Source organism: Hemitrygon akajei, chromosome 6 (genome assembly GCF_048418815.1).
Source record: "Hemitrygon akajei chromosome 6, sHemAka1.3, whole genome shotgun sequence".
Taxonomy (NCBI): Eukaryota; Metazoa; Chordata; class Chondrichthyes; order Myliobatiformes; family Dasyatidae; genus Hemitrygon; species Hemitrygon akajei.
Window position 1 is genome coordinate 69,035,797 of NC_133129.1, and position 26,856 is coordinate 69,062,652.

The 26,856-nt window shown below is 40.0% G+C and overlaps 1 protein-coding gene across 2 annotated transcripts; it reads left to right on the top strand.

The window, feature by feature from the left end:
- The first annotated feature begins 1,140 nt into the window (after nt 1-1,140).
- Nucleotides 1,141-26,261, top strand: LOC140729145 (neuroendocrine protein 7B2-like). 2 transcript variants are annotated; one of them, XM_073048592.1, is made up of 6 exons: nt 1,141-1,292; nt 1,619-1,831; nt 13,144-13,293; nt 15,306-15,418; nt 21,546-21,599; nt 25,909-26,261. In XM_073048592.1, exons 2-6 carry the CDS (start codon nt 1,633-1,635, stop codon nt 26,023-26,025), a joined length of 633 nt encoding a protein of 210 aa, XP_072904693.1. In that variant the 5' UTR covers nt 1,141-1,292; nt 1,619-1,632; the 3' UTR covers nt 26,026-26,261. The 2 variants fall into 2 exon arrangements, with proteins under 2 accessions (XP_072904693.1, XP_072904694.1); XM_073048593.1 differs by having other exon boundaries at nt 1,177-1,324.
- The last annotated feature ends 595 nt before the right edge of the window (nt 26,262-26,856 follow it).

Genomic DNA, 26,856 nt, shown 5'->3' on the forward strand with positions numbered 1-26,856 from the left:
TAAAAGGTCTGCTTAATTCCCAAGTGTTGCTGCAACCCTCTGATTGATTAAGCTAAACTAGTCACTAATTGCAAGATGATGAGTTCTCCCTAGGAAGATTCCTCTCCTACAGGAAGAAATGCCACAGAGAAATATCCATGCCAACCAAGACAATGTTAGGATTTTGGACTACATGTAATACACTCTTTGATGGCACAATCATATGCCAGGTGTCCAAACAGACTTGATGTCCTTTGTGAACTTAAACATGTTTTTAAACTGCCAAATATGTAAATAAAATAAGAAAATTGACACAAACACCATATTTCACTTAACTGGAATATATTATATGCCACTGGAATGTTCCTGATCTGTGGCTCCATGTCCCCAGATGGCTGTACATTAAAGGCTGTTGAATACAGAACCAGACAATTGAACAGTAATAAATGGAAAAGCTGTATCAATGGGTTACAGCTGTTAACAAGCATCCGACCCAGAACCTACAGAAACTGAAGATCCATCTTCAAGCAACACTTGGGAGAAAAATTTCCAGGTGCTTGTTAGTCTCGTGTTTATTCGTTACAAAATATTGTAAGATGGAAAAGGGTGTCGGTCATGAATCATCCATTTGGGCAATGAAAAGATCCTGTGCTTCTCATTGAAAATTAACATACCGAAAGCTCAGAGGTTGGCGAGCAATCATTGAGTCTGTTTCTACTCAGCCAGAGACATGTATAAAACAAAACACCTCACGTTGTCATTTTAGCCTGTTCTGGAGCTCAGCACTATTTCCCATATCTTCCATGTTCTGAATATTGTGTTTTTAAAAAAATAGGAGCCTCTCTAGATCCAGCCGATTTCCATGAAAATGAATATTAAAATACATGAGTTTTACAGTCACGAATACAATGATCCAGGCTGCCATTTTGTAATCGGGTTTTCCTACAGCGGCTGCAAAGGGTTAATTACCTCTCAGACATTACTTATGCCGCTCGGTGATGACCTGGGATTGAGCAGCATTGACTGAATGTTGCTCAGATAATGAAAAGGCAAATTATCCCTTTGCGAAATTTATTGTAACAGTCTTTCAGCAACGCTGCACACATCCTTTACTTCATCTGTCATTGGTGTGAACAGCCCGAAATCCACTGCAGCATCTGGTCCTCTAAGGTGGGTGATGTCATTGCCCTGTTGCCTTGGCAACAGAAATTAAGTTATTCACGGCAGATAAAAGGAGAGAGCACAAACAGCAAAAATAACATCACCATCTGTCTCTGGAAGGACACATTTGCCAGACGCTCAGCGACTCAAAGGTAATTCTTGTCTCAGAGAGCAGCGCAAACAGGTAACTCAGCATATTTACATCATACAGTACGTGAAGAATGGCTGTTCTAAAAAAAATGTAGCACCTGCTTCAAGTAAATGATTTTGAAGACAAAAATGCAATGCATTTTACCATTACTGGTCTTCAGTAATAATTAATGTGCTAATGTTTTATACTTCGACTGCCGATTCGGTGTTCTGTTCCATATTTTATTCACAGTGCTGTTTCTGTTTCGCTCCATTTGGTTTTTGTTTCGGATGCATGCCGTAAGTATAACAATTCTCCCACTGACTGCATTTGTCTTTCCCTGTTCAGGGTTGTCAGCTATCATGTTCAAGGCGGTTTTGCTGACTCTGGTTGGCTTGGCTGTGGCTTCGGGTCACAGCTCCCAGGACGCAGACCAGGTCACTGATGCAGACATCCAGCGGTTGCTGCACGGAGTCATGGAACAGTTAGGCATTGCTCGGCCTCGAGTCGAGTACCCGGCTCACCAAGCGACAAACCTGGTTGGGCCACAGAGTATTGAAGGTAAAGGGTCCTGGCATATTCTGTGCCTGGATGGAAGGAATATTTCATTTATTTGGATCTATAAAGTCAATCCTAGAGATTATTGTGAATCCACCATTAGGTAACGTATTAGACTTTTTAATATGGAAATCAGAAGAAATTAAATTAGTTTAAAGCTGAAAAGGATGCCATATCTTGCATTCCTAATGCAGTCGAAATACTGATCCAAGTGCGCCATAGTGACACCACACAATTAATATTCTATAGAGTCCTGGCCCTGGTCCCTACCCCTTATCTCTATTCATCTTTTGATAAATAGCTTATAAGCTGACATACTTGACTGTACCTCAAAGAATTTTTTACAATCATACCAATTTCTGGCAGAAAAGGAGGCCCCTCGGTGGTCTTATTGATATTCTGGATTGGTTACGTGGTTAGTTAAATGCTGACAACTAGTAAACAGACAGAAATAATTTGCCACAGTTTGCATCACTGTGCAGCACATTAGCCACTATTGACAGTGAGGTTGTCTTTACAATCCATATGGAGCAGTACTTTTCAAACTCCTCCATCAACCTCTGGAGATCAATGATCTCACGAGGCTCAATACTTCCCAACCACTTGTGATGTAGACCATCCTAAAAATGCTGATGCTGCTAACTCTCTCCATCGCCTTGCCCGTGTTCATCCTCTCCCCTCCTTTCCTGAAGTCAACAATCAGCTCTTCAGTTTTACTGACCAGAAGTGTTGTTGTAAAACCACTCAATCAAGTGTCATATTTCACTCTTGTAACCTTCTGTGCCTTGATAACATTGAGATATTTCTTAAATGTTCAGCATCAGATTTAATATCACCGGCACATGTTATGAAATTTTTTGTCTTTGTGGCAGCAGTACAATGCAATACATAATAATAGAAAAGAACATGAATTACAACATATCCATATAAACACTAAATAGTTAAATAAATAGTGCAAAATTTTTTTTTTAAATTAGTGCGGTAGTGTTCATGGGTTCAATGTCCATTCAGAAACCAGATGGTGGGGAGAGGGTGGGGAAGAAGCTGTTCCTGAATAGCTGAGTGTGTGCCTTTAGGCTCCTGTACCACCTCCCTGATGGTGGCAATGAGAATACTGCAGGACCTGGGTGATGGGGGTCCTTCATGATAGATTCTGCCTTTTTGAGGCATCATTCCTTGAAGATGTGCTGGATGATGGGGTGGCTGATGCCCATGATGGAACTGACAGAGTTACAACTCCCTGCAGTAGCATCCCCCAGCCCCATACCAGACAGTGATGCAGTTGGTCAGAATGCTCTCCACCATATATCTGTAGAAATTTGCGAATGTTGTGTAAGTCTCTGCCTCTGCTGTCTTGAAGGGCAGTGTACTGACTCATCACAGCCTGTGATTTGTCCAACGGTACTGGTTAAGCCACAAAATGCATTTCTTTCCCGAATGTAAATACACATAGTGAAATCGGTTTGTTTCTGCATTAGTGAGCTCCTCAGACCATTAAAGCTGAATTGTTTTAGGATGTAACCTATACACTTGTCCTAATGCAGGCTGATTATGTGGATGCATTTTTTTCAAAAAGGACACAGACACAATTTCAGTACCTATCATGGCTTGGTGTGTGGCACTTGCCTTTTGATAGGATGTCATGACATCAAATTCTGAAAGCACAAAATCCAGGCTGCCATTTTATACAGGCCTGAAGGTATTTCTGCCTCATTGTGTGTTGCCTCTGAGATCGGATATTAAAACAAGATTGCAGATTAGGTGGGTGTAAATCATCTTAAAGAATCATCCAGTCAAACGGCACAAAAATGGGCCCTTCAGCCCAGCATATCTGTGCTGACCATCCAGTACCAAACTATCCCATTTACCAGGTCTGTAGCTTTCTGTGCCTTGGCAACACACAGATATTTCCTGAATGTTGTGTGCGTCTGCCTCTGCCTTCTTGCTGGACTGTGTGTTCTAGGATCCTACCATCCTCTGGGAGGAAAAACATCCTTCAGGTTCCTTCTGAACCACCTATCCCTTACCCTAAACCTATTCTCTTCTGGTTTTCAGGAGATACTATGGTAGAAAGCTTCCTAACATGGTTCTGTATACCTCTATTGGGGTTCCCTTGCTTCCTGCACTCCAAGAACAATCCCAGCTTTGATCAGAACTGAAAAGCCCCATTGCAATCACATCTTTTCTCTACACAACACTTCAGCTGTGCCTACACAATGTTTTATAATGCTCTACCTCCTGGCAATATTTTGAAGGGTTTACCCCCGGTGACTTAGCCAACATTTATCCCCCAAGCAATATTGCTAAATCCACTCAAAAGGATAATGAGGGGTAATGTTATTGGAGTAGACGCAATCCTAAAGAGAGGTATGGGATGAATACATAGATCAGTACAGCACAGTGCGGGTCCTTCAACCCACGATGTTGCACCAACCTTTTAACCTATTCCATTATCAATCTCTGGTATTAACCATTGCTGCCCTGAGAAAATATCCACTATCCACACCACCATAGTCATAGAGTCCTGAAGTTCTACAGCACAGAAACAGGCGCTTTGCCCAATCTAGTGTGCGCAATCCAGGTTTTCTGCTGAGTCCCATCTACTTGAACCCAGACCGTAGCCCTCCATACCTTTCTCATTCAAACTTCTTGTAAATGTTCCAAATGAACTTCCATCAGCAGCTCGTTCCACACGCGTGCACCCTCTGAGAGATGAAGCTCCTCCTCAGCTTCCTATTTAAATATTTCACCTTTCACCCTAAGCGTATTGCCTCTAGTTCTCGTCTCACCAACCCTGAGGGGGAGAAACCTGCGTTCATTCACTTTATCTATATCCCTCATAATTTTGCATACCTTCCCTTGTTCTCCTATGCTCCAGAAGATAAAGTACTCTAAATTTGGCCTCAGCAATACCATAATATCCCATCTCTTGTACTCAGAGCCCTGAATTATGAAGTCCAATATGCCAAAACCTCTCTTTATAAGCCTATCTACCTGTGATGCCACTTTCAAGAATTATAGACACTAACCTTGTTGTCTTCAAACTTACCAACCCTCCCTTCCACTTCCTCATCCATTTATAAAAATCACAAAGTGCAGGGGTCCCAGCATAGATCCCTGCAGAACACTAATAGTCACCAGCCTCCAGACAGAATATTCTCCATCTGCTCCCTACATCTGCCTTCTGTGGGCTAGCCAGTTCCGAATCCACTCTGCCAAGTTTCCATGAATCCCACGCCTCATGACTTTCTAGATGAGTGCTCCATGGGAAACCTTGTCAGACACCTCAGAATCCACATCTACTGCTCTACTTTCTCAAAAAGAGCCAATCAACCTTGTGAGGCAGACTTAAAAGCTAAGCACATGGAGTTTCTAACATCGCTGCCTCTCTCCCTGACTCAAAGTTGCCAACACTGAGCCCCTGAGGAGACCTGCAGCTTGGCCATCTCTGAGGCTGAAGTACGCAGTTGTTTCCAACGAGTGGACACTCACAAGGCTGCGGGACCGGATGCCAGGTGTGTTTATGGACATTTTAATCTCTCCCTCTCCCAGTGTAGAGGGTCATCCTGCTTCAAAACATCCACCATTTTTCCTGTACCTAAAAAGACCAGGGTAACATGTCTTAACGACTGGCATCCTATCACACTCACCTCAATAATGAGCAAATGCTTTGAGGCTGGTCAGGGACTACATCTGCAGCATGCTACCACCCACACTGGACCCACTACAATACACCTACCAACACAACCAATCGACAGACGACGCAATAGCCACAGCTCTACACACCGTCCTTACACATCTGGAGAAGGATCCTTATGTGAGAATGCTGTTCTTGAACTACAGTTCAGCATTCAACACCATAATTGCCTCCAGGCTGGAAAAGAAGCTCGAGACCTCGGCCCTCACCCTACCTTGTGTAACTGGATCCTGGACTTCCTGTCAGATCACCAACACGTGATAACCTCACCTCTTGCCCTCTGACCCTCAACACAGGTACCCCTCAGGGCTATGTCCTAAGCCTCCTCCTTTACCCTCTGTATACCCACGACTGTGTCGCCACCCACAGCTCCAATCTGCTAATTAAATTTGCTGACAACACTACACTGGCATAATCTCAAATAATAATTAGGCAGCTTACAGAGAAGAAGTCATCAACTTGATACAGTGGTGTCAAGAAAACAACCTCTCAATCAATGTTGCAAAAACAAAATCCTATTGTGGACTGCAGGAGCAATGGAGACAGGCTAACCCCTATTGACATCAAAAGATCTGGGGTTGAGAGGGTGAACAGCTTTAAGTTCCAGGGCGTACACATCACCGAGAATCTCACAAGGTCTGTACATACCAGCTGTGTGGTGAAAAAGGCACAGCAGTGCCTCTTTTACCTCAGACGGTTGAGGAAGTTTGGTATGGGCCCCCAAATCCTAAGAACACTCTACAGGGGCACAATTGAGAGCATCCTGACTGGCTGCATCACTGCCTGGTATGGGAACTGTATTTCCCTCAATCGCAGGACTCTGCAGAGAGTGCTGCAGACAGCCCAGCGCATCTGTGGATGTGAACTTCCCACTATTTAGGATATTTACAATAACAGGTGTGTAAAAATGGCCCAAAGGATCATTGGGGACCCGAGTCACTCCAATCACAAACTGTTCCAGCTGCTGCCATCCAGGAAATGGTACCGCAGCATAAAAGCCAGGACCAACAGGCTCTGGGACAGCTTCTTCCACCAGGCAATTAGACTGCTTAATTCAAGCTGACACAACTGTATTTCTATGTTATATTGACTGTCCTGTTGTACATACTATTTATTATAAATTACTATAAATTGCACATTTAGACAGAGACGTAACATAAAGATTTTTACTCCTCATGTATGTGAAGGATGTAAGTAATAGTCAGTTCAATTCAACGTGCATCTCACAAAGCCATGCTAATTATCCCTAATAAATATTAGGACATATCTTAATAAGACTATGCTTCTCCAAATCTCATAATTCCTTTCTCTAAGAATCCTCTCCATTAGGTTGCCCACCACTAATGTAAGACTCAATTCTCTATAATTCCCAGATTATCCCTATTAGCTTTCTTGAGCAAGGAACAACATTTGCTATCCTCCAATCATCTGGTACTACTCCTGCGTCCAGTAAGGATGCAAAGATCATTGTCAATGTCCCAGTGATGTTCCCTTACTTCCCGTATTAACCTTGTAATAGCCCATCTGGTCCCCGGGACATCCCTAGTGTTGTCGTATCAGTGGAAGTGGCCTGGCACTGGGACATCCCTGGTGTTATCATATCAGTGGAAGCGTCCTGGCACTGGGACATCCCTGGTGTTATCATATCAGTGGAAGCGTCCTGGCACTGGGACATCCGTGGTGTTATCATATCAGTGGAAGCGTCCTGGCACTGGGACATTCCTGGTGTTATCATATCAGTGGAAGTGTCCTGGCACTGGGACATCCGTGGTGTTATCATATCAGTGGAAGTGTCCTGGCACTGGGATATGCATGCCATCACAAAGAAGGCATGACAGCGCATCTACTTGCTTAGAGGTTTGTGTGGATTTGTCATTACACCTGAAACCTTGACAAACTTCTACAGATGCACATTGGAGAGTATCTTAATTAGTTGCACCATGGCTTGGTTTGGAAATGCCAGTGGCCAGGAACAGAGGAAAACTACACAAAGCAGTGGATACAGCCCAGTCTATCACTGGAAAAGCCCTCCCCACCACTGAGCAAAATTTCTGTGCTGTTCTCTGGGCTTGCTGTTCATCAGATATGAAATTTATTTCTGTGATGGGAAAGGATTGTACATCCCTCTGGAAATCACAAGTTCTTGACACTTTTATTATGAGACAATTTAGACCTGTTTCAAAGTTGGAAGCAGGAATTTTTCCTGGAAGATTACAGAAATGCATCTTGTTATCCAGCTTGTGACTCAAATTGATGAGGGCACTACCACCACTAAAAATCTACCCATTTTATCTGCTACATAATAAAATTATAATGGGTATGCTACCTCACAAGAGAATACAGCCCTAACTGGGCAGCCACAGTAGCGTAGCAGTTAGCACACATCTATTACAGCTCAGGGCATTCCCGAGTTCAATTCCACGCCATTCACTAAGGAGTTTGTACGTTCTTCTCATGGAATGTGTGAGTTTTCTCCAGGTGCTCCAGTTTGCTCCCACATTCCAAAGTTGTACCAGTTGGAGGGTTAATCGGTCAATGTAAACTGTCCTGTTAGCGGGATTGTCACAGGTCGCTGGGACCGCCTGGCTCAAGGGGCCAGAAAAGGCAATAGTGTGCTGTATTGCTAAATAAAAATAATCAGAGTAGAAAAGAACTGAGCAGTATAAAATCTTCTCATATCATTCCTGGGCCTCAATTCTAATTTTAAACCTAAGTGATTTAGTTGGTGGTTTCATAGGTAAGTCTGTTTTGCATCTGAATAATACTTGCTTGTTCTGTTTATGTAAACAGTCAATTAGGATTCAGAATTACATAACCATTATCACCTGAATCAGTTCTTGCACTTAAGGCTTTAAAATGATTGTCTAATATCTTCAGATTTTTCATTACCCTGAATAAGTAGCTGGCTTCCCTCATCACCTTGGTGTATATGCCCCTGTGTTCTTTTGCCTGAGAATAACTATTGCATGAGATATGGCAGTATATCTTCAGTAATAGCCTTCAAAACTGAAAATCCACATACCCAACAACATCATCCATTACACTGTCAAAATGTGAACTCACTCTCCCCACCAAAATAAACTTGAGATTTTTCAGTATAATCCATTCTTCAATACGTGACTTGCAATTATATGGAGCCATTCACATCCATGGGATGTGGCAACATGCTTTTTGCCCATTATCATACATTATAGTCATTGAAACATAGAAACCTGGCATCCAATTGCTTTTGTGAATTTGCAGGAAGTGAGTTCTGTTGGCAAGGCCAGCGTTTATTGACCAACCTAAGTACCTTGAAAAGGCATCAGTGTGTTGCTTTCTTGTAAAACTGCAACCCATCCATTGGAAGTGCTGTTGGCCTGAGGATAGCAGAATGAAGGAACAGTGGCAAATGTTAAAGTTAGAATAGTTACTGATTTGGAGAAGCTGCAGGGGATGGTGTTCCCACGCATTTGCCACTCTAGCCTTCAAGTCAGTAGAGCCTGTGAGTGTTGGCTGACATACAACAAGCTCCTTCTGTCATAAGAACATAAAAATAGGAGTAGGACATTTAGCTCCTCCAACCTGCCCCAACTATTCAATATGATCAGAGATTATCTGTCCCAGGACATATTTTCCCTTCTCTCCCAGTTCCTTATTGTCCTCAATGCCTTGATTTTACAAAGCTTTATCTATTTCTTCTTCAAATACTTTCCCAATGATCCAGTCCCCACAACCCTTCAAAGTAGAGAATTCATCATAATTATATTTAATCTATTTTTAATTTTAACTAATGATGTGGATTCAAGGATAAATGTGGCCAGGACATTGGGGATAATCACCAACTGCCTCCACCACTCTTCTTCAAAGTGCTCCTTTGCGATCCTTTACACCTCGCATTAATGTCTCATCCAAGTGACAGACAGACAGACAGACAGACAGACAGACAGACAGACAGACTTTATTGATCCCGAGGGAAATTGGGTTTCATTACAGCCGCACCAACCACGAACAGTGAAGAAATATAGCAATATAAAACCATAAATAATTAAATAAAAATAAGTTAATCATGCCCAGTGGAAATAAGTCTAGGACCAGCCTATTGGCTCAGGGTGTCTGACACTCCGAGGGAGGAGTTGTAAAGTTTGATGGCCACAGGTAGGAATGACTTCCTATGACGCTCAGTGTTGCATCTCGGTGGAATGAGTCTCTGGCTGAATGTACTCCTGTGCCTAACCAGTACATTACGGAGTGGATGGGAGTCATTGTCCAAGATGGCATGCAACTTGGACAGCATCCTCTTTTCAGACACCACCATCAGAGAGTCCAGTTCTACCCCCACAACGTCACTGGCCTTACGAATGAGTTTGTTGATTCTGTTGGTGTCTGCTACCTTCAGCCTGCTGCCCCAGCACACAACAGCAAACATGATAGCATTGGCCACCACAGCCTCGTAGAACAGCACCTCCAACAGAATACACAGCAAGAAAACATGGCAATATTCCACTGCACTCTTGACAAACCCACATGGATGATTCTTTACAATCAATGGCATGTGTGATCCCTCTCCAACTCCTTCCTCCTCACTGTCCAGCAGTTCTGTAAATGTTACCCATCCTATTCAGACCATTGTCACTGGAAGGATCCCCAGTTTGAACTACCCTGTTGAAGGTGTCAACAGAAATAACCTTCTACTCTTACTATCTGCCTCCCCTGTTGCACCACTGCAAGCTACTCAGTTTAAGCTAATTCTTCTAAATGTGAGATCCCTTTCAAATAAGACTTCCATCTAAAATGATTTTATTACTTCTATAGACTTTGTTTTTATATTCTTAACTGAATAATTGTTAAACCCAATTGAATACAGCCAGTTATCTGAACTGTGTTCCCTTGATTATAACAGTTTCAGCCTCTGAAGGCCTAGTGGCCAAGGTGGTGGGCTGGCCACAGTGCTCAAAAAGCATTTTAGGTGCAATCTACTGTAACAATTTTTCAAGTTTTGAGGTATATATGTTTAGATGTAGTATGGATCTTGTTCTCTCTTATCATTTATTGCCCTCCTATATTCAATGCCTGCTTTCTCTCGGAATTCTCAAAATTCTCACCTTCTATTATTGCAATTACAACAGGCTTGTAATCACTGGTGATTTCAATATTCACGTTAATGACCTCTCAAACGTGAACTGTATGGCAGCTGAATTTATGAACTTACTTGACAGCCTGGATCTTGTCCAATGTGTCACTGAGTCTACCCATTGACTTGGAAATAAACTTGACTTAGTAATGACAAAAGGGTTAAATACTATTAATGGCTCTCTGTCTGATATCACCATCTCTGATAAATCTTGTGTACATTTCGATGCCCTACTGCCTGTAACCAAGACCACAAAAGAAATTACAGTTAAAAATCGGTTTCTTGATGCTGCAACAAAACTTAAATTCTCTGAGCTAACTAGTTTATCTCAATTCCCATGTGACCTAAACTGTTCAGTAAATGAAATAGTTGATTCTTTCAACAATAACTTGACAAATATATTAAACACAGTGGACCCACTTGGGGTTATAAAGAAATCACTTAGTAAAACATCACCATGGTTGGATTCTGTCTGCAAAGTCAAGAGATCATGCAGAGTAGCTGAGAAAACTGGGCTAAGAAGTCCACCGTAATATTTTCAAGGAAAAGCTAGGCTCCTGTAACACTGCTATACTCTCTGCAAGAAAGACCCATTTTTCCAAGATTATTACAGAGAATAGCACCAATTCAAGAATATAGTTCTCAACTATAAACTGACTGTTGAACCCCACCCCAACCTGTAACGTCCTCTGTCAAGCATTTACCACAAAATGTGAGGAATCTGCAATATTCTTATTTATAAAATTACCTCCATTAGAATATGGCTACAGATGCTGATAACCTCTATAGCTGATCTTGTAAAGCAACGGCAATAATGTTGAAATTTGTAAGTAATATCTGATTCAGAACTCTAAAAGATTATAACAAAGAGTAAACCGTTTAATTGCTGTCGCAACTTTGTCCCTATGACACTTTTTAAGGACTCTTTTAATAGAATTTTCAATTCTATTAGGAAAATTTTTAACAGTCATCTGGATGCCTTCAAAATTGCAGCTATTAAACCCCTACTTAAAAAGCCAAATCTTGATGGTGAGATACTAGCTAACTACAGGCCTATATCAAATTTTCTTTTCATGGGCACAATTCTTGAGAAAGCCATTTTCAACAAAAGGAACACTTTTCTGAAGGAGAATAATACTATAGAAAAGTTTCAGTCAGGTTTTAGAGCAAACCATGCACAGAGACGGCCCTTACCAACATTCTCAGAGACCTTGCGCTCAGCATTGATACCAACAGAGTCTCAGTTCTAATTCATCCAGATTCAAGTGCTGCCCTTGACACAATTAACCACATTTTCCTAGATCGCCTTTGTCTCTCGTGTAATGCCTTTAACTGGCTTCATTCATATATCTGAGAGAAAATTGTTTGTCTTGTTGTGGGGACCCTTTTGCGAAGGGATACAAATCTAAAAATTGGATGAACAATAATTTCCTAAACCTAAATGAAGATAAAACTGAAATACTTTTGGTTGGTCCCAAAGCCAAAAGAGATAAACTTCTTGATAAACTTGGGAACCTGGCTTCCCTTGTAAAGGGGGAGTAACAGACCTGGGTTCAGATTTGAATTTTAAATCCCACATTAAGAAGTGACCAGAGCAGCATTTCTACACTTAAGGAATATTGCAAAGGTACGTCCATTTCTATCGTTTAATGATGCTGAAAAACTAATTTGTGCCTTTATATTGAATAGACTAGATTATTGCAGTGTACTTTTTTATTGGCCTTCCAAAGCAATCTATTGGCAAACTTCAACTCATTCAGAACTTCACAGCTTTTAACTAACACCAGGATGAGGGAAAATATCACAGCTATCCTACCTGCTCTGTGTTGGCTTCCATTTTCTTTTAGAATTGATCTGAAAGCTATCTTACTTATTTAGAAAGCTCTTAGTGGTCTGGGACCAGAGTACATCACAGAATCATTTTCATTTTATAACCCTGCTCAAACTCTCAGGTCTTCTTCTGCCCGTATCTTAAATTTAAACAATCTCCCTCGAAAGATAATGGGCAGGCCAGCTTTTTTGAACTATGCTCCTAAAATGTGGAATTCAATACCTGAAACTGTAAGAGATGTAGACCTACTTGACATTTTTAAACACCGATTTTAACTTAACATCTTTTTGTTTTCTATTTTCATTTTTATTTTATTTTCATGTTTACACTTTATCCCATTGTAAAGCACTTTGAATTTCATCATCTGTATGAAAAGTGTTCTATAAATAAGTTATTATTAAAATGTTTGAAATGAAATGGTGAAAAATTAGCATACTGTGAAGTAGTTCTGAATTTTAATATGTTTCTTCAAAAATAATTTGTTTCTTTGCTCATTCCTCACATTTTCTTCTTTGGTCTCTGATCTTTGAAGACTGAGCTGATCTAAGAAGGGGCTTGAGGAAGTGGAATTGGCTCTGGGAACTTCATTGAGCTGGGTCTAGCTTTCAACATGACATCTCAGACTCTAAAGGCGCTGTATAGAATCAAGATGTTCTTTCTTGTGTGGTCTTTAGGTGGCGCTCATGAAGGGTTGCAGCACCTGGGTCCCTATAGCAACATTCCCAACATTGTGGCTGAGCTCACAGGAGATAATGTTCCAAAGAATTTCAATCAAGATCAAGGCTACCCAGATCCACCCAACCCCTGTCCACTGGGGCGAAAAGGTAATTCACACTGCTCAGGGCAGCTTCTAATTCCAACACAACTGTCTAAATTGGTAAACACGAGGAAATCTGCAGATGCTGGAAATTCAAGCAACACACACAAAATGCTGGTGGAACACAGCAGGCCAGGCAGCATCTATAGGGAGAAGCACTGTCGATGTTTCGGGCCGAGACCCTTCTCTTACTATCTTTCCTTTCAGTTAGTCGTGACGAAGGGTCTCGGCCCGAAACGTCGAGTGCTTCTCCCTATAGATGCTGCCTGGCCTGCTGTGTTCCACCGGCATTTTGTGTGTGTTGTCTAAATTGTTAATTGGTTTATTATTGTCACATGCACTGAGATACATGGAAAGCTTTTGTACACACATCATCCACATCCACATCATTCCATATAGCAGTGCAAAAGAAAAACAAACATGCAGAATTTAGTGTTATGGCTGCAGAGAAAGAATATTCAAACATTTATGGTAATTCCAAATTAATGTGCTTTAGTGAAACATCATATTTATGTGCTGCTCACCCTAGCGATGTTTGTAAGAATAATTTACTGCAGTTCATTCTGGATTTGCATGATTGAATGTTTGTTCAGATTTACAAGAATGAAATTGACTGATTTGTTGAGTAATGTTGCCCTGAATAATATCCTTTATTTTTAAAATAAGTCATAAAGAGACTGAGTTAGTTTCCAATCAATCAACCTAATATGGCAAACGTTGCTGATGAAATATATGGAAAAATTTGAGATCATTCACCTCTTGTGCACAAGATAGTAAAACAGTGCAGTTTTAGATGATGGGAAATATTGATGTTCTAAAAGATATAAGTGCCCTGGTACACAAATCACGTTTAAGGAAAGCAGAAGTAAGAAAACTAGAAATGATCAGCTGTAATAGGGAAGATACTTGGATCTCTGTTGAAGGATGTGATAACAGTATAACTATTAAAAAATGGAATTGAACCCAGTTACTATGGATTTATGAAAGAAAAATCATGCTTAGCTAATCAATTAGAGATAATGCAGGAGCAAACCAGAGGGTGTGATGTATTTAGATTTTCAGTGGACTTCCAATGGGATCTCTCAAGGAGCACATGAAGGTGGGGATAGATAATCTACTGGCATGGATTGAGAGTAGGTTGCCAAATGGAAAGTATAGAGTAGGATGGGTCGTTGAGGTTGTTTGGCTATGACTAGTAGGGTACCAGATGGATTAATGCTGGAACCCACAATGAAGAAATTTGTAAGTTGCAGTTAGGGAGAATAGTTCCCTTAGCTCAGGAGTCTGAGAAGTCAATACGGTTTGGCCATTCAGTACTGAGAGTGTTTATAACTGAGCACTTGGTGAACCCTTAAAGTACTCAGCCATGAAGGAGTGGATGCTCAGTCAGTGAGTTCATTGAAAATAGAGACAAATAAATTTCTGAATATTAGATGAATCAAGACATACGAGGACAGTGCAATAAAATGGGACAGAGATAGATCAGTTTTGATTTTGCTAAATGGTGAAGAAGGCTTGCAAGGTCAAATGACGTTCTCTTTCTCCAGAATTTTATATTTTAACCAACAGTCTGGGGTTTAAAAACTGAGCTCCCTACTCTTCAGCCCTGGAGGAATTACTATCAGTTCAATGCAGCTCTCCAATACATTCTGAATGATATCTTGGATGGGAAATAATTCCTGGCCTTGTCAGCAAGGTTCAACCCCGACTCATGTATATTCAGTGGCCACTTTATTAGATACAGGAGTGGAACTGTGGAACCTGGTGTGGTCTTCTGTTGCTGGCACTAATCATCATTCCATGGTCAAAGTCATTTAGATCACAGTTCTTGCCTATTGTAATGTTTGGTCTGAACAACAACTGAACCTCTTGACAATGCTTGCAACACAATTAGCTGATTAAATATTTGTATTAATGAGCATGTGTACAGGTGTAAAGTGGCCATAGAATGTAAATAAACTGTGCTTAAACTGGGATCTGCTCACAAGATGATAAAACAAAGTATACAATTGTTTTCAGCTTCTGACGGATGCTTGGAACACATTCCTGACACAGCCAAATTCAGCAGTGAATACCAGAGCCATCAAAACCTGTTTAATTCAGAGCATAAATATCCGGCAGGAGGGAAATGGGTAAGTAAGGGAAAGAATTCTGTTTCCATTTCAATCCAAATTCTGCCTAGTCGTTGCAATGACTCACCTTTTCGCAGTACATAATTCAGTCAGTGTACTTGACTAAAACAAATTAATTGTGGTTTTGAACCTTCCGATGCAGTCCACAGATCAAATTTTGATTTATTTGTATTGTTTATTTTTATCCTCAATGAGTGTAATGATTTTTCTCCTTGGAAATTTTCATTACGAGGATTTGATGGGCTACATCTGCTACAATATTGATTAGTACTATTGTTAATACCTGGTGGAAGCTGATCCATAGAAAATTAAAAGGAACAACTGATGGATAATGAGCTTTCAGAGTCTGGGTTAAAAGTGAGAGTGTAACTAAAGAGAACATAAGGAAAGTAATATGCACAAAATGCTGGAGGAACTCAGCAGGTCAGGCAGAATCGAAGGGAAGTGAACGGCGTTTTGGGCCGAAACCCTTCAACAGCCAGAATAAAAGGCAGAAAATGTTGCTGATGCAGAGCAAATGACTCAGTATCTGAAATGCAATGTATTTTAGCAAGTCATTATTAATCACTTATTAATAATCTATAACACATGGGGAATAAAACAACTGACTTATCATTGGTTAATCTGTAAAATTACCCAAACAAATCAGAATCAGGTTTACTATCACCAGCATATGTCATGAAATTTGTTGTCTTTGCAGCAGCGGTACAAAACAGAAAAAAACTGAATTACTGTCTGTGTGTGTGCGCAAAAATAAAAATAAAATGTGGTGAGATAATGTTCAAGGGTTCAATGACCATTCAAAAATCAGATGGCAGAGTTGGAAGAAGCTGTTCCTGAGTTGTTGAGTGCGTGCCTTCAGGCTTCTGTACCACCTTCCTGATGGTAGCAGTGAGAACAAGGCATGGCCTGGGTGGTGGGAGTTCTTAATAATGACATCACTCCTTGATGATATTACAGAGACCTATGCTCATGATGGAGCTGACTGAGTTTACAACTCCCTGTAGATCTGCAGTAGCCACCCCTAACACCCCACCACCAGACGGTGATGCAGCCAGTTAGAATGCTCTGTACGGGACATCTGTAGAAATTTGTGAGTGTTTTTGTGACATACCAAATCTCCTCAAACACCTGATGAAATATAGCCACTGTCGTGCCTTCTTTGTAACTGCATCGATATGTTGGGTCCAGGTTAGATCCTCAGAGATGTTGACACCCAGGAACAGTTCAACCAGTTGTTTGAAGAGGCATTAATTAAGTTACAAAGTAAAATTTGTTTGAAAATTAAGACCCCTAGAGCAAAATAAACGTTTTTCAATTGAGTTGGGTGTTGAACAGTTTCAATTCAACCTTATGGTCAACATTACATAGAATATAGTGAAAACACAGGTTCCCTACACAGGTCATCCTCAACATGGATGAACACCTCCCCCCCCCCCCCCCCCCCCCCGGGCTATGTGCTGAGCCACTACCGTACACTTTGCTCACACACAACTGCACAGCTAAACACCCAAGTAATCACATTTTCAGGTTTGCTGATGACATGACAGTAGTTGGGCTCATCACCAACGAGAGGAAGTGGAAGAGCTCAAGGCTTAGTACCAGGCAACTATCCTTTTCCTCAATGTCAATAAGTCAACGGAGAAGGTTATCCACTTCAGCAGAACTCACAACAGTGGCACAGAGTGGAAACTGTGAACATTTTCAAACTCTGGGGAGTGCACATCTTGCATAAACTTTTGTGGTCCCAGAACACATCCTATGCAATCAAGAAAGTTCATTAAGGCCTCTGCTTTCTGAGAAGGGTGAAGAGAGCTGGGCTATGCATGGCAATATTCATGCCCTTCTACGAATGCGTAGTAGAGAACATCCTTAAATGCTGCATCACTGCTTGGTTTGAAACTACACCACGACAGACAGGAAGACTCTACAACGGATAGTCAAAACTGCCCAGTGTATTACTGGCACCAGTCTACCTGCCATCAAGGACATATATACAGAAAGATGCTGGGAAAAGGCCAGTAACATCATGAAGGATCCCACCCACCCTGCTCCTGGACTGTTTGTCCCACTCCCGTCAGGGAAGAGGCTATGTAGCATCCACACCAGGGCCACTAGACTCAAAGACAATTACTTTCACAAGCTGATCAACACTTACACCCACTAACCCCCCCAACACCATTATTTTATCATTTCCTATCAGTCACCTTATGTACAGACATTCCTGTACCCAGCGTCACTTTATGAACATACAATCTATGTATATAAGCTATCTTATGTATTTGTATTATGGTGTTTTTATATTATTATGTTTTGGTTCTGTATTGATCCAGAGTAACAATTATTTTGTTCTACCTTACATTTGTGTACTGGAAATAACATTGAACAATCTTGGAGAAGAAACATTGAAGAAAACACAACAAAAGCCATCCACTTGTTATTCTTCTGGCCTCTGGCAGCTTTCTTAAACTTCACTGTTATGTAGGCATTGTGACTCATGGTCTTTCCCTCTGCCTGTTCAACTGTTGTTTCAAATTCAAGTGCAATGAAAAACTTCCTTGCAGCAGCATCATAGACACATAGTATTAGATAAGCCTCACCTCATCAGGTCAATAGAAAATACAATTTCTCAGGTTCTTCTCTCTGCTCTGGACCATCTTCACAACTGGGAATCATATGTCAGGCTGCAGTTCATTTTCTACAGTTCGCCATTTAATAAAATTGTCCCATCCAAATTCACCTTCAAGAACTGGACCTCTGTAGCTCCCCCTGAAACCAGATACTTGACTTCCTCAGTGACAGACCTCAATCAGTGGGGATAGGTAACATCCTTGCTGATTATTTACACAGTTGCATTTCAAGATGTGTGCTTCGGGCCCTGTTCTACTCTCCATACACTTAGCTGTATGGCTAAGCATAGCTCGAATACCATTGCTGATAGTAAAATTTGCTGATGACACTATTCATATGACGTATCACAGGTGGCAATCAATTAGTTTTCTGGAGAAGATTGGATACCTGGTTGACTGGTGTCGCAGCAACAACCTCTCACTCAATGTCATCAAAATTAAAGAGCTGATTGTTGACCAGGAAGGGGAAGGAGAGTGACAAGAGGGGATTTGTGGTGACAAGAGTCAGCAGTTTTAAATTCCTGGATGTCCCTCCCCACCAACGGTAGTATCGAGGAAGTGTTACTTCAAGAAGACAACATCTCTCATCAAAGATCTTCATCTTCTGGGCCATACCATCTTCTTGTAGCTACAGCTGTTCAGGAAATACAGAAACAAAGTCCCACGCTGCCAGGTTCAAGAACGGCTACTCCCCTTCAACCATTCGGTTCTTGAACCTACTGGTGAAACCCTGATCACTACAGTTTAGCAATATGACCACTTTAACCATTTTGCACTGGAACAGACTTTGTTCTAATTGTGTTTTTTCTTTTAAAATAGTATATTATTAATGTTTTTCTTGTGAACTTTGTGGAGAAAGGAAAGCTGGTGAGGACGGGGTAGGAAATTCCAGAGCTTTCAGTCAGTCATCTCCATTGATCACCAAGATCAGTAGCCAGAAAAGTTCAAAACTGGGAGAGCAATGAGATTTGTGAGAACTGTTGAGCTGGAAGAGATGACCATGGATATGTTTCAAATCAAATGATAAACATTTTTAAAAAATGAGACATTACCCATGAGAAGACAACATGGACCGTGGATATGGTGGTAATATGAGCAGAAAGGTTTGGGTAAGTTCATGTTTATGGTGGTTGATGGTAAGAGAAATGGAAGATAAAATTCATTAAAGAAAGCATTGGAATAGTTATATCTGAAGTTAACTACAATATGCTTAAGCCTATCAGCAGAAAAGTACTGTAAATTGCAACGGTTTCCTGTTGTTCTTTTCTAAACTGTATCTTTATTGCTTTACTGGCTTCTCCATCACAACATACTGTATATGAACTTGATTTCCCCTACTTCAAGTTCTTACTTTTTTGAACTGCGTAGGCCTGACCAGTTGGAAAGGTGTATTCCTATCAATGAGATCCTCAATTACGCCCATGATAACTGGAATTAAGAGATTTGTGATAGAAAATATTGGCTAGAGCCTGAGAGTTAATGGACTAGGAACCCAGACCTTCTGATCAGGATATAACTACAGTATGTAATCCTGGCACATTGGTATGTTCTTCAAGAAAAGCCAAGATACATACTACAATTATATAGCGCCTGATTTTTGGGCTGATGGGTTTGTTCTACAGGGATGGTAGGCTGAGCACAGATCCTCTAGAGTTTAGGAAAATGCAAGTTGATTTTATCAAAATGTACAAAGGCACTTAGCAGAGTAGGAGCAGGATAATGTTTCTCCTAGCTAGCATGTAGCAGTCACAGTTGCAAAATGAGAGGGTCAACCAAATACTCAGGACAGACATGGGAATAAATTCCTTCATACAAAGAGCAGTAAAACTTTCAAATTCACTACTTGATGACTGTGAAGGCTCAGCAGCTGAATACATTTCAAAGATACTCATCAAAAAATTATGGTGTTTGCATAAATGGCATTGAGATACAAAAAAAAGTCCTGATTCTAGCTTATTTCTATGTCTATTTCCTATGTTCCAAATAATCCCTCCAGGTTGCAGAGTATGTAAGTTATGTAAGAATAAATGAAAGTTATTTGCTATTGGACAATACACCCAACACAAGAAAATGGAGGTCTTGTTAGAATTGTATTAAACATTCTATTAGGGTGCTGTATAGAGTCCTCATCACCATGTCCCACGATGGAAGCAAAGCACTAGACAAGGTACAGAGGAGATTTGAGGATGTTGCCAAAGCTGGAGTATTTCGGGTATGAGAACAGGCCATCTAGACTAGGTTTGTTACTTTTAGAATGAAGGGGACATTGAAAAGAAGTCAGTTATTTCAGGGCTTAGATTTTATTTATATAGTTGGTAGTAGCCAAAAAAAAATTATTTCACTCAATGAATGATGGGGTCTGGAACACTCTGCCTGTAAGGGATATTGGAGGTACCAATCCTCAATACATTTAAAAAATAACCTGGATCTTTAACTTTTTGTGTCGTAAACCAAGTATGGGGAAGGTAAGCCAAAGAAAATAAAGGTTGCGCACTAGTGTAACAGTTGACACAATTGCTTTACAGCACCAGCAATTACCGATCGGGGTTCAATTCCCACCATTGTCTGTAAGGAGTTTGTACGTTGAACCATGTGTGTTTCCTCCCACATTCCAAAGATGTATGGTTACTGTTAGCAAGCTGTGGGCATGCTATGTTGGCGTCAGACGCATGGTGAAACTTGCAGCTACCCCCCACACAAAATCTGCTGATTTGATTTCATTTGACACAAATAATGCTTTTCACTACGTTTTGATGTATATGTGACAAATAGAGCTAATAATTAAATATCCTGTTATGCTATTGATACCTACGATGAATTTCCAAGCTAGTCTTAGTCAAGTATTGAGCTTAGTTGCATTGATAGTACACAGTTTAGAACCTTGAATTCTTTTCAGGGGTTTAGCCCTTGATGTTCCACTTGCCTACATGGACACAATGGGAGCTGTCAGTCCCAACACAGGTCCTGGGGCTATAAGCCAGTAGTTCAAACTTCTGCATCAGTGCACTGTCTTAATATTACTAGGTTTCTAGTTTCTTTAGTGATATTATGTCATTATTCTTTGCAATCCTTGTAATTCAAAGATTTTTATGTCTGGAGCAAAAAAAAACTTAGTTGCCACAAAAAAATTCACATTATATGTCAGTAATAATAAATCTGATTCTGAAAAAATAATGCATTCTGCCAAGGTGACTTCAACTATGAGCGACAAGCTATTATTTTAAATAGGAAAGTTAACTAACGACATCAGCTCACCTGCTGGAGAACACAGAATTGCAGCAACTACCGTACTAGTTTGTAATGTACTGTGCTGCTGTTGCAAAGTTATTTTATGTCAATCATACCATGTATGTATGTTTATAATACACTTGAACTTGAGCTATGCTAACTTGCAATAACCATAAGGAACAAAGAAATTCCCTTATTTTACTAATTATTTATCATGTTACAGATATTGAACTGTGAATAAGTTTAAACATGTCTAAATTTCCTCACAGAACAAGAACATGATGTATGGAAATATGAAAAGTGCAGCAAGGAGGAGAAAAAGGGTAAATTTTATTTAAACTTTCCTTTCTGTTTAGAACATTAGAAATGAAAGCAAAGTTAGGCTCATGTCAACACTCAAGTCTGCTTCAGTATTTATAAAAATCATGACCAATTCATAACTCAAAATAAATATTATATACATCCACAGGTACTACATATATATATATAAAATCCTAAGACTTTTGCAAAGTACTGTATTTGTCAATATGGAGTGTAGAGCAAAGGCGGAGTGTGGGGCAGGTGGCAGAGTGCCAAAGACGGGATGGCATGGGTGCAGACCCACCCAACCCTGAGACACCATGCAGTCATTGATTCCAAACCACTGCTTTACTGGCCATTACAGAATGTCTCTCTGGTACTTCCAGCTCCCTCTCCTCTGCCTTTCCCTTTTCCCAACCATGACTCCCCTCAACCTGCCCCCTTCCCACTCTCAGTCCACAATCAAGGCACATATCAGAATCATATTTATGATCACTCGCATCATTAAGTTTGGAGGTTTTTGGGCAGTACAGTGCAATACATAAAATTACTACAGTACTGTGCAAAGGCCTTAAGCACCCTCGTTATATAGATGTGCCTCACTATACAGAAGTTTACAAGTAGATGCAGTGTGTAGTGATAGACTTTGAGGAAGACAGGAAGATGATCAGGCAAAATTGCAGTGGGATGAGTCGATGTGCAACATGAGGGCAAAATCAAAAAGGGTGATGAATATAGGACTAAAAGTGCTATATTTGAAAGCACACAATGTATGGAATAAGATAAATGATGTAGCACAAATAGATTGGCAGGTATGACATTGTGGGCATCACTGAGCCATGGCTGAAAGAAGATCATAATTTGGAGCTTAACATCAAAGAATACACATTGTATCAAAAGGACAGGCAGGTAAGGCAGAGGGATGGGGTAAAAACACCCTGAAGGGAGCAATGTTCCCCTAATTTTTTAGTAGTCAGTGTATGCAAAAATCTTATTTGTGCAAATCTTTTTCCTGTGACAAAAGTATGTGCGCACTGAATGCACACATGGCACAGTTTATGTAGGTTTACAAAATATTTGACATAAAACTGCACAGAACAACAACAAAATAACATACATATTTAAGTCACTCAGTTATTTTTCCTCTGTCCTATCTTTGGCATTTATCCATTCTTTGTAAACTCTATCTAAACTAATAGAACTTCCATCCAATTGATAGCTTTTGATTCTCATTAACATATCCAAATGACATTCACTTAAACGGTTTCTCAGCTTGTTTTTGAGTTGATTCATTAGGCTAAAACCTCACACAGTCTGCACTAGACACGAAAGGTTCCCCCGATGTCCATCAACTGTGCAAGGTCGCAAAACTGTTCATTTTGAAGTACAATTGCCACCATTTGAGCAAAGTTTGAGATCAGTTTGGATTTAATTTTTCTTGCACAGAAAATTTGAAATCATTAAACTGTCAAACTATTTCAGTATTTTCAGCTAGAAAATGATATTTTAGACGTAAGGCATTAACTTGTTCATCGCCAAATGTGAAGTCACAATCTGCAATTGCGGAGAAATCAAAAGCTGACCATTCTTGTACCTCATCTTCAGGAAACCTTTCTTCTAAATGAACACAAAGACTATTTCTAAAAGTCAACAGTGAACTTGTATCTACTGTGATGTTGTCTTCACATTGTTGGCTTAGTGAAACTTTGTCACTCCATGAAACATTGTCTAAAAGATTATTTTTAATAAGTATAATTATTAATTACTACATTATTTTAGGTAACTAACCTTTTGTGCACACATGAATTTCCTTTGTGCGCTGGTTGAAAAACGTGTGTGCGTGCTCACAGCTTAGAGGGAACATAGTTTGGGAGTTACATTCAGGCCTCCAAGCAGTAATCAGGATGTGGGAAACAAATTACAATAGGAGATAGAAAAGGCATGTGCAAAAGGGGAATATTATGACAGTAATAGGGGATTTCAGTATGTAGGTAGATTGGTGCTGATCTTGGATACCAAGAGAGAGAATGTGTAGAATGTCTACAAGATGGCTTTTCAGAGCAGCTTGTGGTTGAGCCCACTGAAGAAAAGGCAATTCTGGATTGGGTGTTGTGTAATGAACCAGATTTGATTAGGGAGCTTAGCTATAGGAATCCTTAGGAAGCAGTGATAGAATATGATAGAATTCACCCTGCAGTTTGAGAGGGAAAAGATAAAGTCAATGTATGAGGGAGGCACTAGCCAAAGTTGATTGGAAGGAGACACAAGCAAGGATGACAGCAGAAAAACAATGGCTAGAGTTTCTGGGAGCAATTCAGAAAGTGCAGGATAAATACATCCCAAAGATGAAGTAGTATTCTAAAGGAAGGATAAGGCAACCAGTGGCTGACAAGGGAAGTCAAAGACAGTATAAAAGCAAAAGAGAAGGGCACACAGTATTGCAAAAATTAGTAGGAATTTAGCTGACTGGGAAGTGTTTAAAAACCAGCAGAGGGCAACGAGAAAGCCATAAGGAGAGAAAAAATGAAATATGAATGGAAGCTAGCCAATAATACAAGAGGATGCAAAAGGTTTTTCCAAATATCTAAGGAGTAAGAGAGAGAAAGTGAATAACCGACCACTGGAAAGGGTGGAGGAACTTACGGTAATAGTTTGCGTCAGTCTTCACTGGAATACACTAGCAGAATTCCAAAAATACAAGTGTCTGAAGGCAAAAGTGAGTCTTCTTGCTATTACTAAGGAGAAGTTGCTTGGGAAGGGGAGAAGTCAGAAGGTAAATAAGTCACCTGGACCAGATAGACTACACCTCAGAGTTCTGAATGAGGTAGCTTAAGAAATTCTGGTGGCATTAGTTACGATCTTTCAAGAATCACTAGATTACTGAGGACTGGAAAATTGCAAATGTTACTCCATTATTTAAGTAGGGAAGAAGGCAGAAGAAAGGAAATTATAGGCCAGTTAGCCTGTATTCAGTGGTTGGAGAGATGTTGGAGTTCATTATTAAGGATGAGTTACATGGAGTCACAGGATAAAATATGCCAAAGTAAGCATGGTTTCCTTAAGGGGAAATTTTGCCTGACAAATTTGATGGAATTATTTGAGGAAATAACAGGCAAGATAGGCAAAGGAAAGTCAGTGAATGTTGTTTATTTCGATTTTCAGAAGGCCTTTGACAAGGCGCTGCACATGAGGCTAATTAACAAGAGCCCACTGTATTACTGTTGCAGGAAAGATACTAACATGGATAGAAGATTGGCTGACTGTCAGGAGGAAAAAGTGGGGATAAAGGGACCTTTTCTGGTTGGCTGCTGGTAACTACTGGTGTTCCACAGGGGTCTGTGTTTAGATCGCTTCTTTTCATGTTATAGGTCTATAATTTGGATGATGGAATTTTTGATAGCTTTGTGGCCACGTTTGCGGTTGATACGAAGACAGGTGGAGGGGCAGGTAGTGTTGAGGAAGCAGGAGTCTGCAAAAGGACTTGGACAGATTGGGAGAATGGGTAAAGAAGTGACAGATGGAATATAGTGTATGGTCATGCACTTTGGTAGAATGAATAAAGGCGCAGACTTTTTTTTTTAAACGATGAGAAAATTCAAAATTAAGAGGTGCAAAGAAACTTGGGAGTCCTTGTGCAGGTTTCCCCAAAGGTTAACTTGCAGGTTGAGTCAGTAGCAAGGAAGCCTAATGCAGTGTTAGCATTTATTTCAAGAGGATTAGAATACAAGAGCAAGGATGTCATGCCAGTCATTTAACAGTCATTAAATCTTGAGGGAGTGATTTCTGTCAAAGGGCAAAATCGGCAGCAAACTATTACAAAGCCTATTTGAAGGTTTAGATTTAAAACAATTATTTTCCTGCTTTATCATTATAATATGAATGTCCCTGAGCTGCCAAAGTCAGAGTAATGCAAATTTAGCATCCAAACTGATTAGGTCATAGGTTCCCACCTACCCAAGATGCTCCAATAGCCAGAAGGTGCTACAATATACTTTGAGATACTTCAAGAAAGGCAGACGAGATGAGGTCCATGTGCAAGAAGGAGTCTTGAACATGTGTGTTAGTTTCTTACGAGATCATCTTGACATTACAGTTAAAACCTGTGATAGGAAACACTAAACTGCTATTTATTGCTTACAATGCCTGCTAACATTCTTCAAACCATTTCTAGCAAGTTTCACCTCCATCATTAAGGTGGTCTTGGTTGAAATTAACATTTATATTCAAGACCACATTTTGAGCACCTAGAGCTTTTTGCATATTATTATAAAGTTTCAAAAATATTATCTCAATAATAGGCGGCAAATACTAAAATGATGCTTAAATTTCCAGAGCTTGAATCCATACCTGCAAGGGAAGAGACTCGACAACGTTGTTGCCAAGAAGTCAGCTCCTCATTTCTCGGAAGAGGACAAGAGTGCCAATGAGTTTATCATTAACCAAATTTAGAGTATCTCAACTTACTGTGTCAGATATGAATCAATCATCACATCTCAATTCAAAGCTTTAGTACTCACTGTTGATACATAGATAGCAAATAGAAAATCTGGCTGTTGCATGTTTCTGGCAGTGGTGGCAGCTTAAGTTTAAGAAATATTGTAAGAGTGCCCTGATGGTTGCACAAAGGTTAATCACTACAATTGTAATACAAGTCTAATTTAAAATTAAAATTAATGCACCCAGAACTTAATGAAGCATTAAATGATTTTAAGCAAAATTTCAGCACTCATCCCAATATTTGAAATTGTATTGTCAGGATTTGCAGATTCAAATTCTAATAAGAGCCTTGGGTTAACTGAGACAATCTCCAGTCCAGACCCTTGCAAGTACTAACACTTTCACATCTTAATAAGTGCATCCAACTTTCATTTTAATAACAAAAAACAATGAATATATATTAATAGCAATTGGGAATTTAACTGTGTACCATATTAGTATTTAAAATGGTTACTTCTTTGAGACAAAATACTTCTGGTGAAAACAACTTGTAGATAGATATTTGACGCCATATTGATAAACCATAAAATACAGAATACAATTTCTCTGATCATTATTTATGCTGCTTAATTGTAAGATGGAACAAAAAAGGAATGAAAAAACACTGCTTCACAGTTCAGCAACTCAGTAATTAGAAATGCTTAACCAATATTCTAATAAAACCTCAGAGACTAAAGCTAATTATTACTAAAAGAAGTTCATTCAGTAATGTTTGGACAAGTGATTCTTAAACTTTAAATTTTCTTTAAAAGTGGCATTTTAATTGGCTACTGCAATTTAAGT

Bases quoted from the DNA above. Each gene is read 5' to 3' on its own strand.
- LOC140729145 (XM_073048592.1), top strand. From the start codon at position 1,633: ATGTTCAAGGCGGTTTTGCTGACTCTGGTTGGCTTGGCTGTGGCTTCG. The intron at 15,419-21,545 runs GTAAGTAAGGGA...ATTTCCTCACAG, and splicing joins ATCCGGCAGGAGGGAAATGG to AACAAGAACATGATGTATGG. The intron at 21,600-25,908 runs GTAAATTTTATT...TTAAATTTCCAG, and splicing joins CAGCAAGGAGGAGAAAAAGG to AGCTTGAATCCATACCTGCA.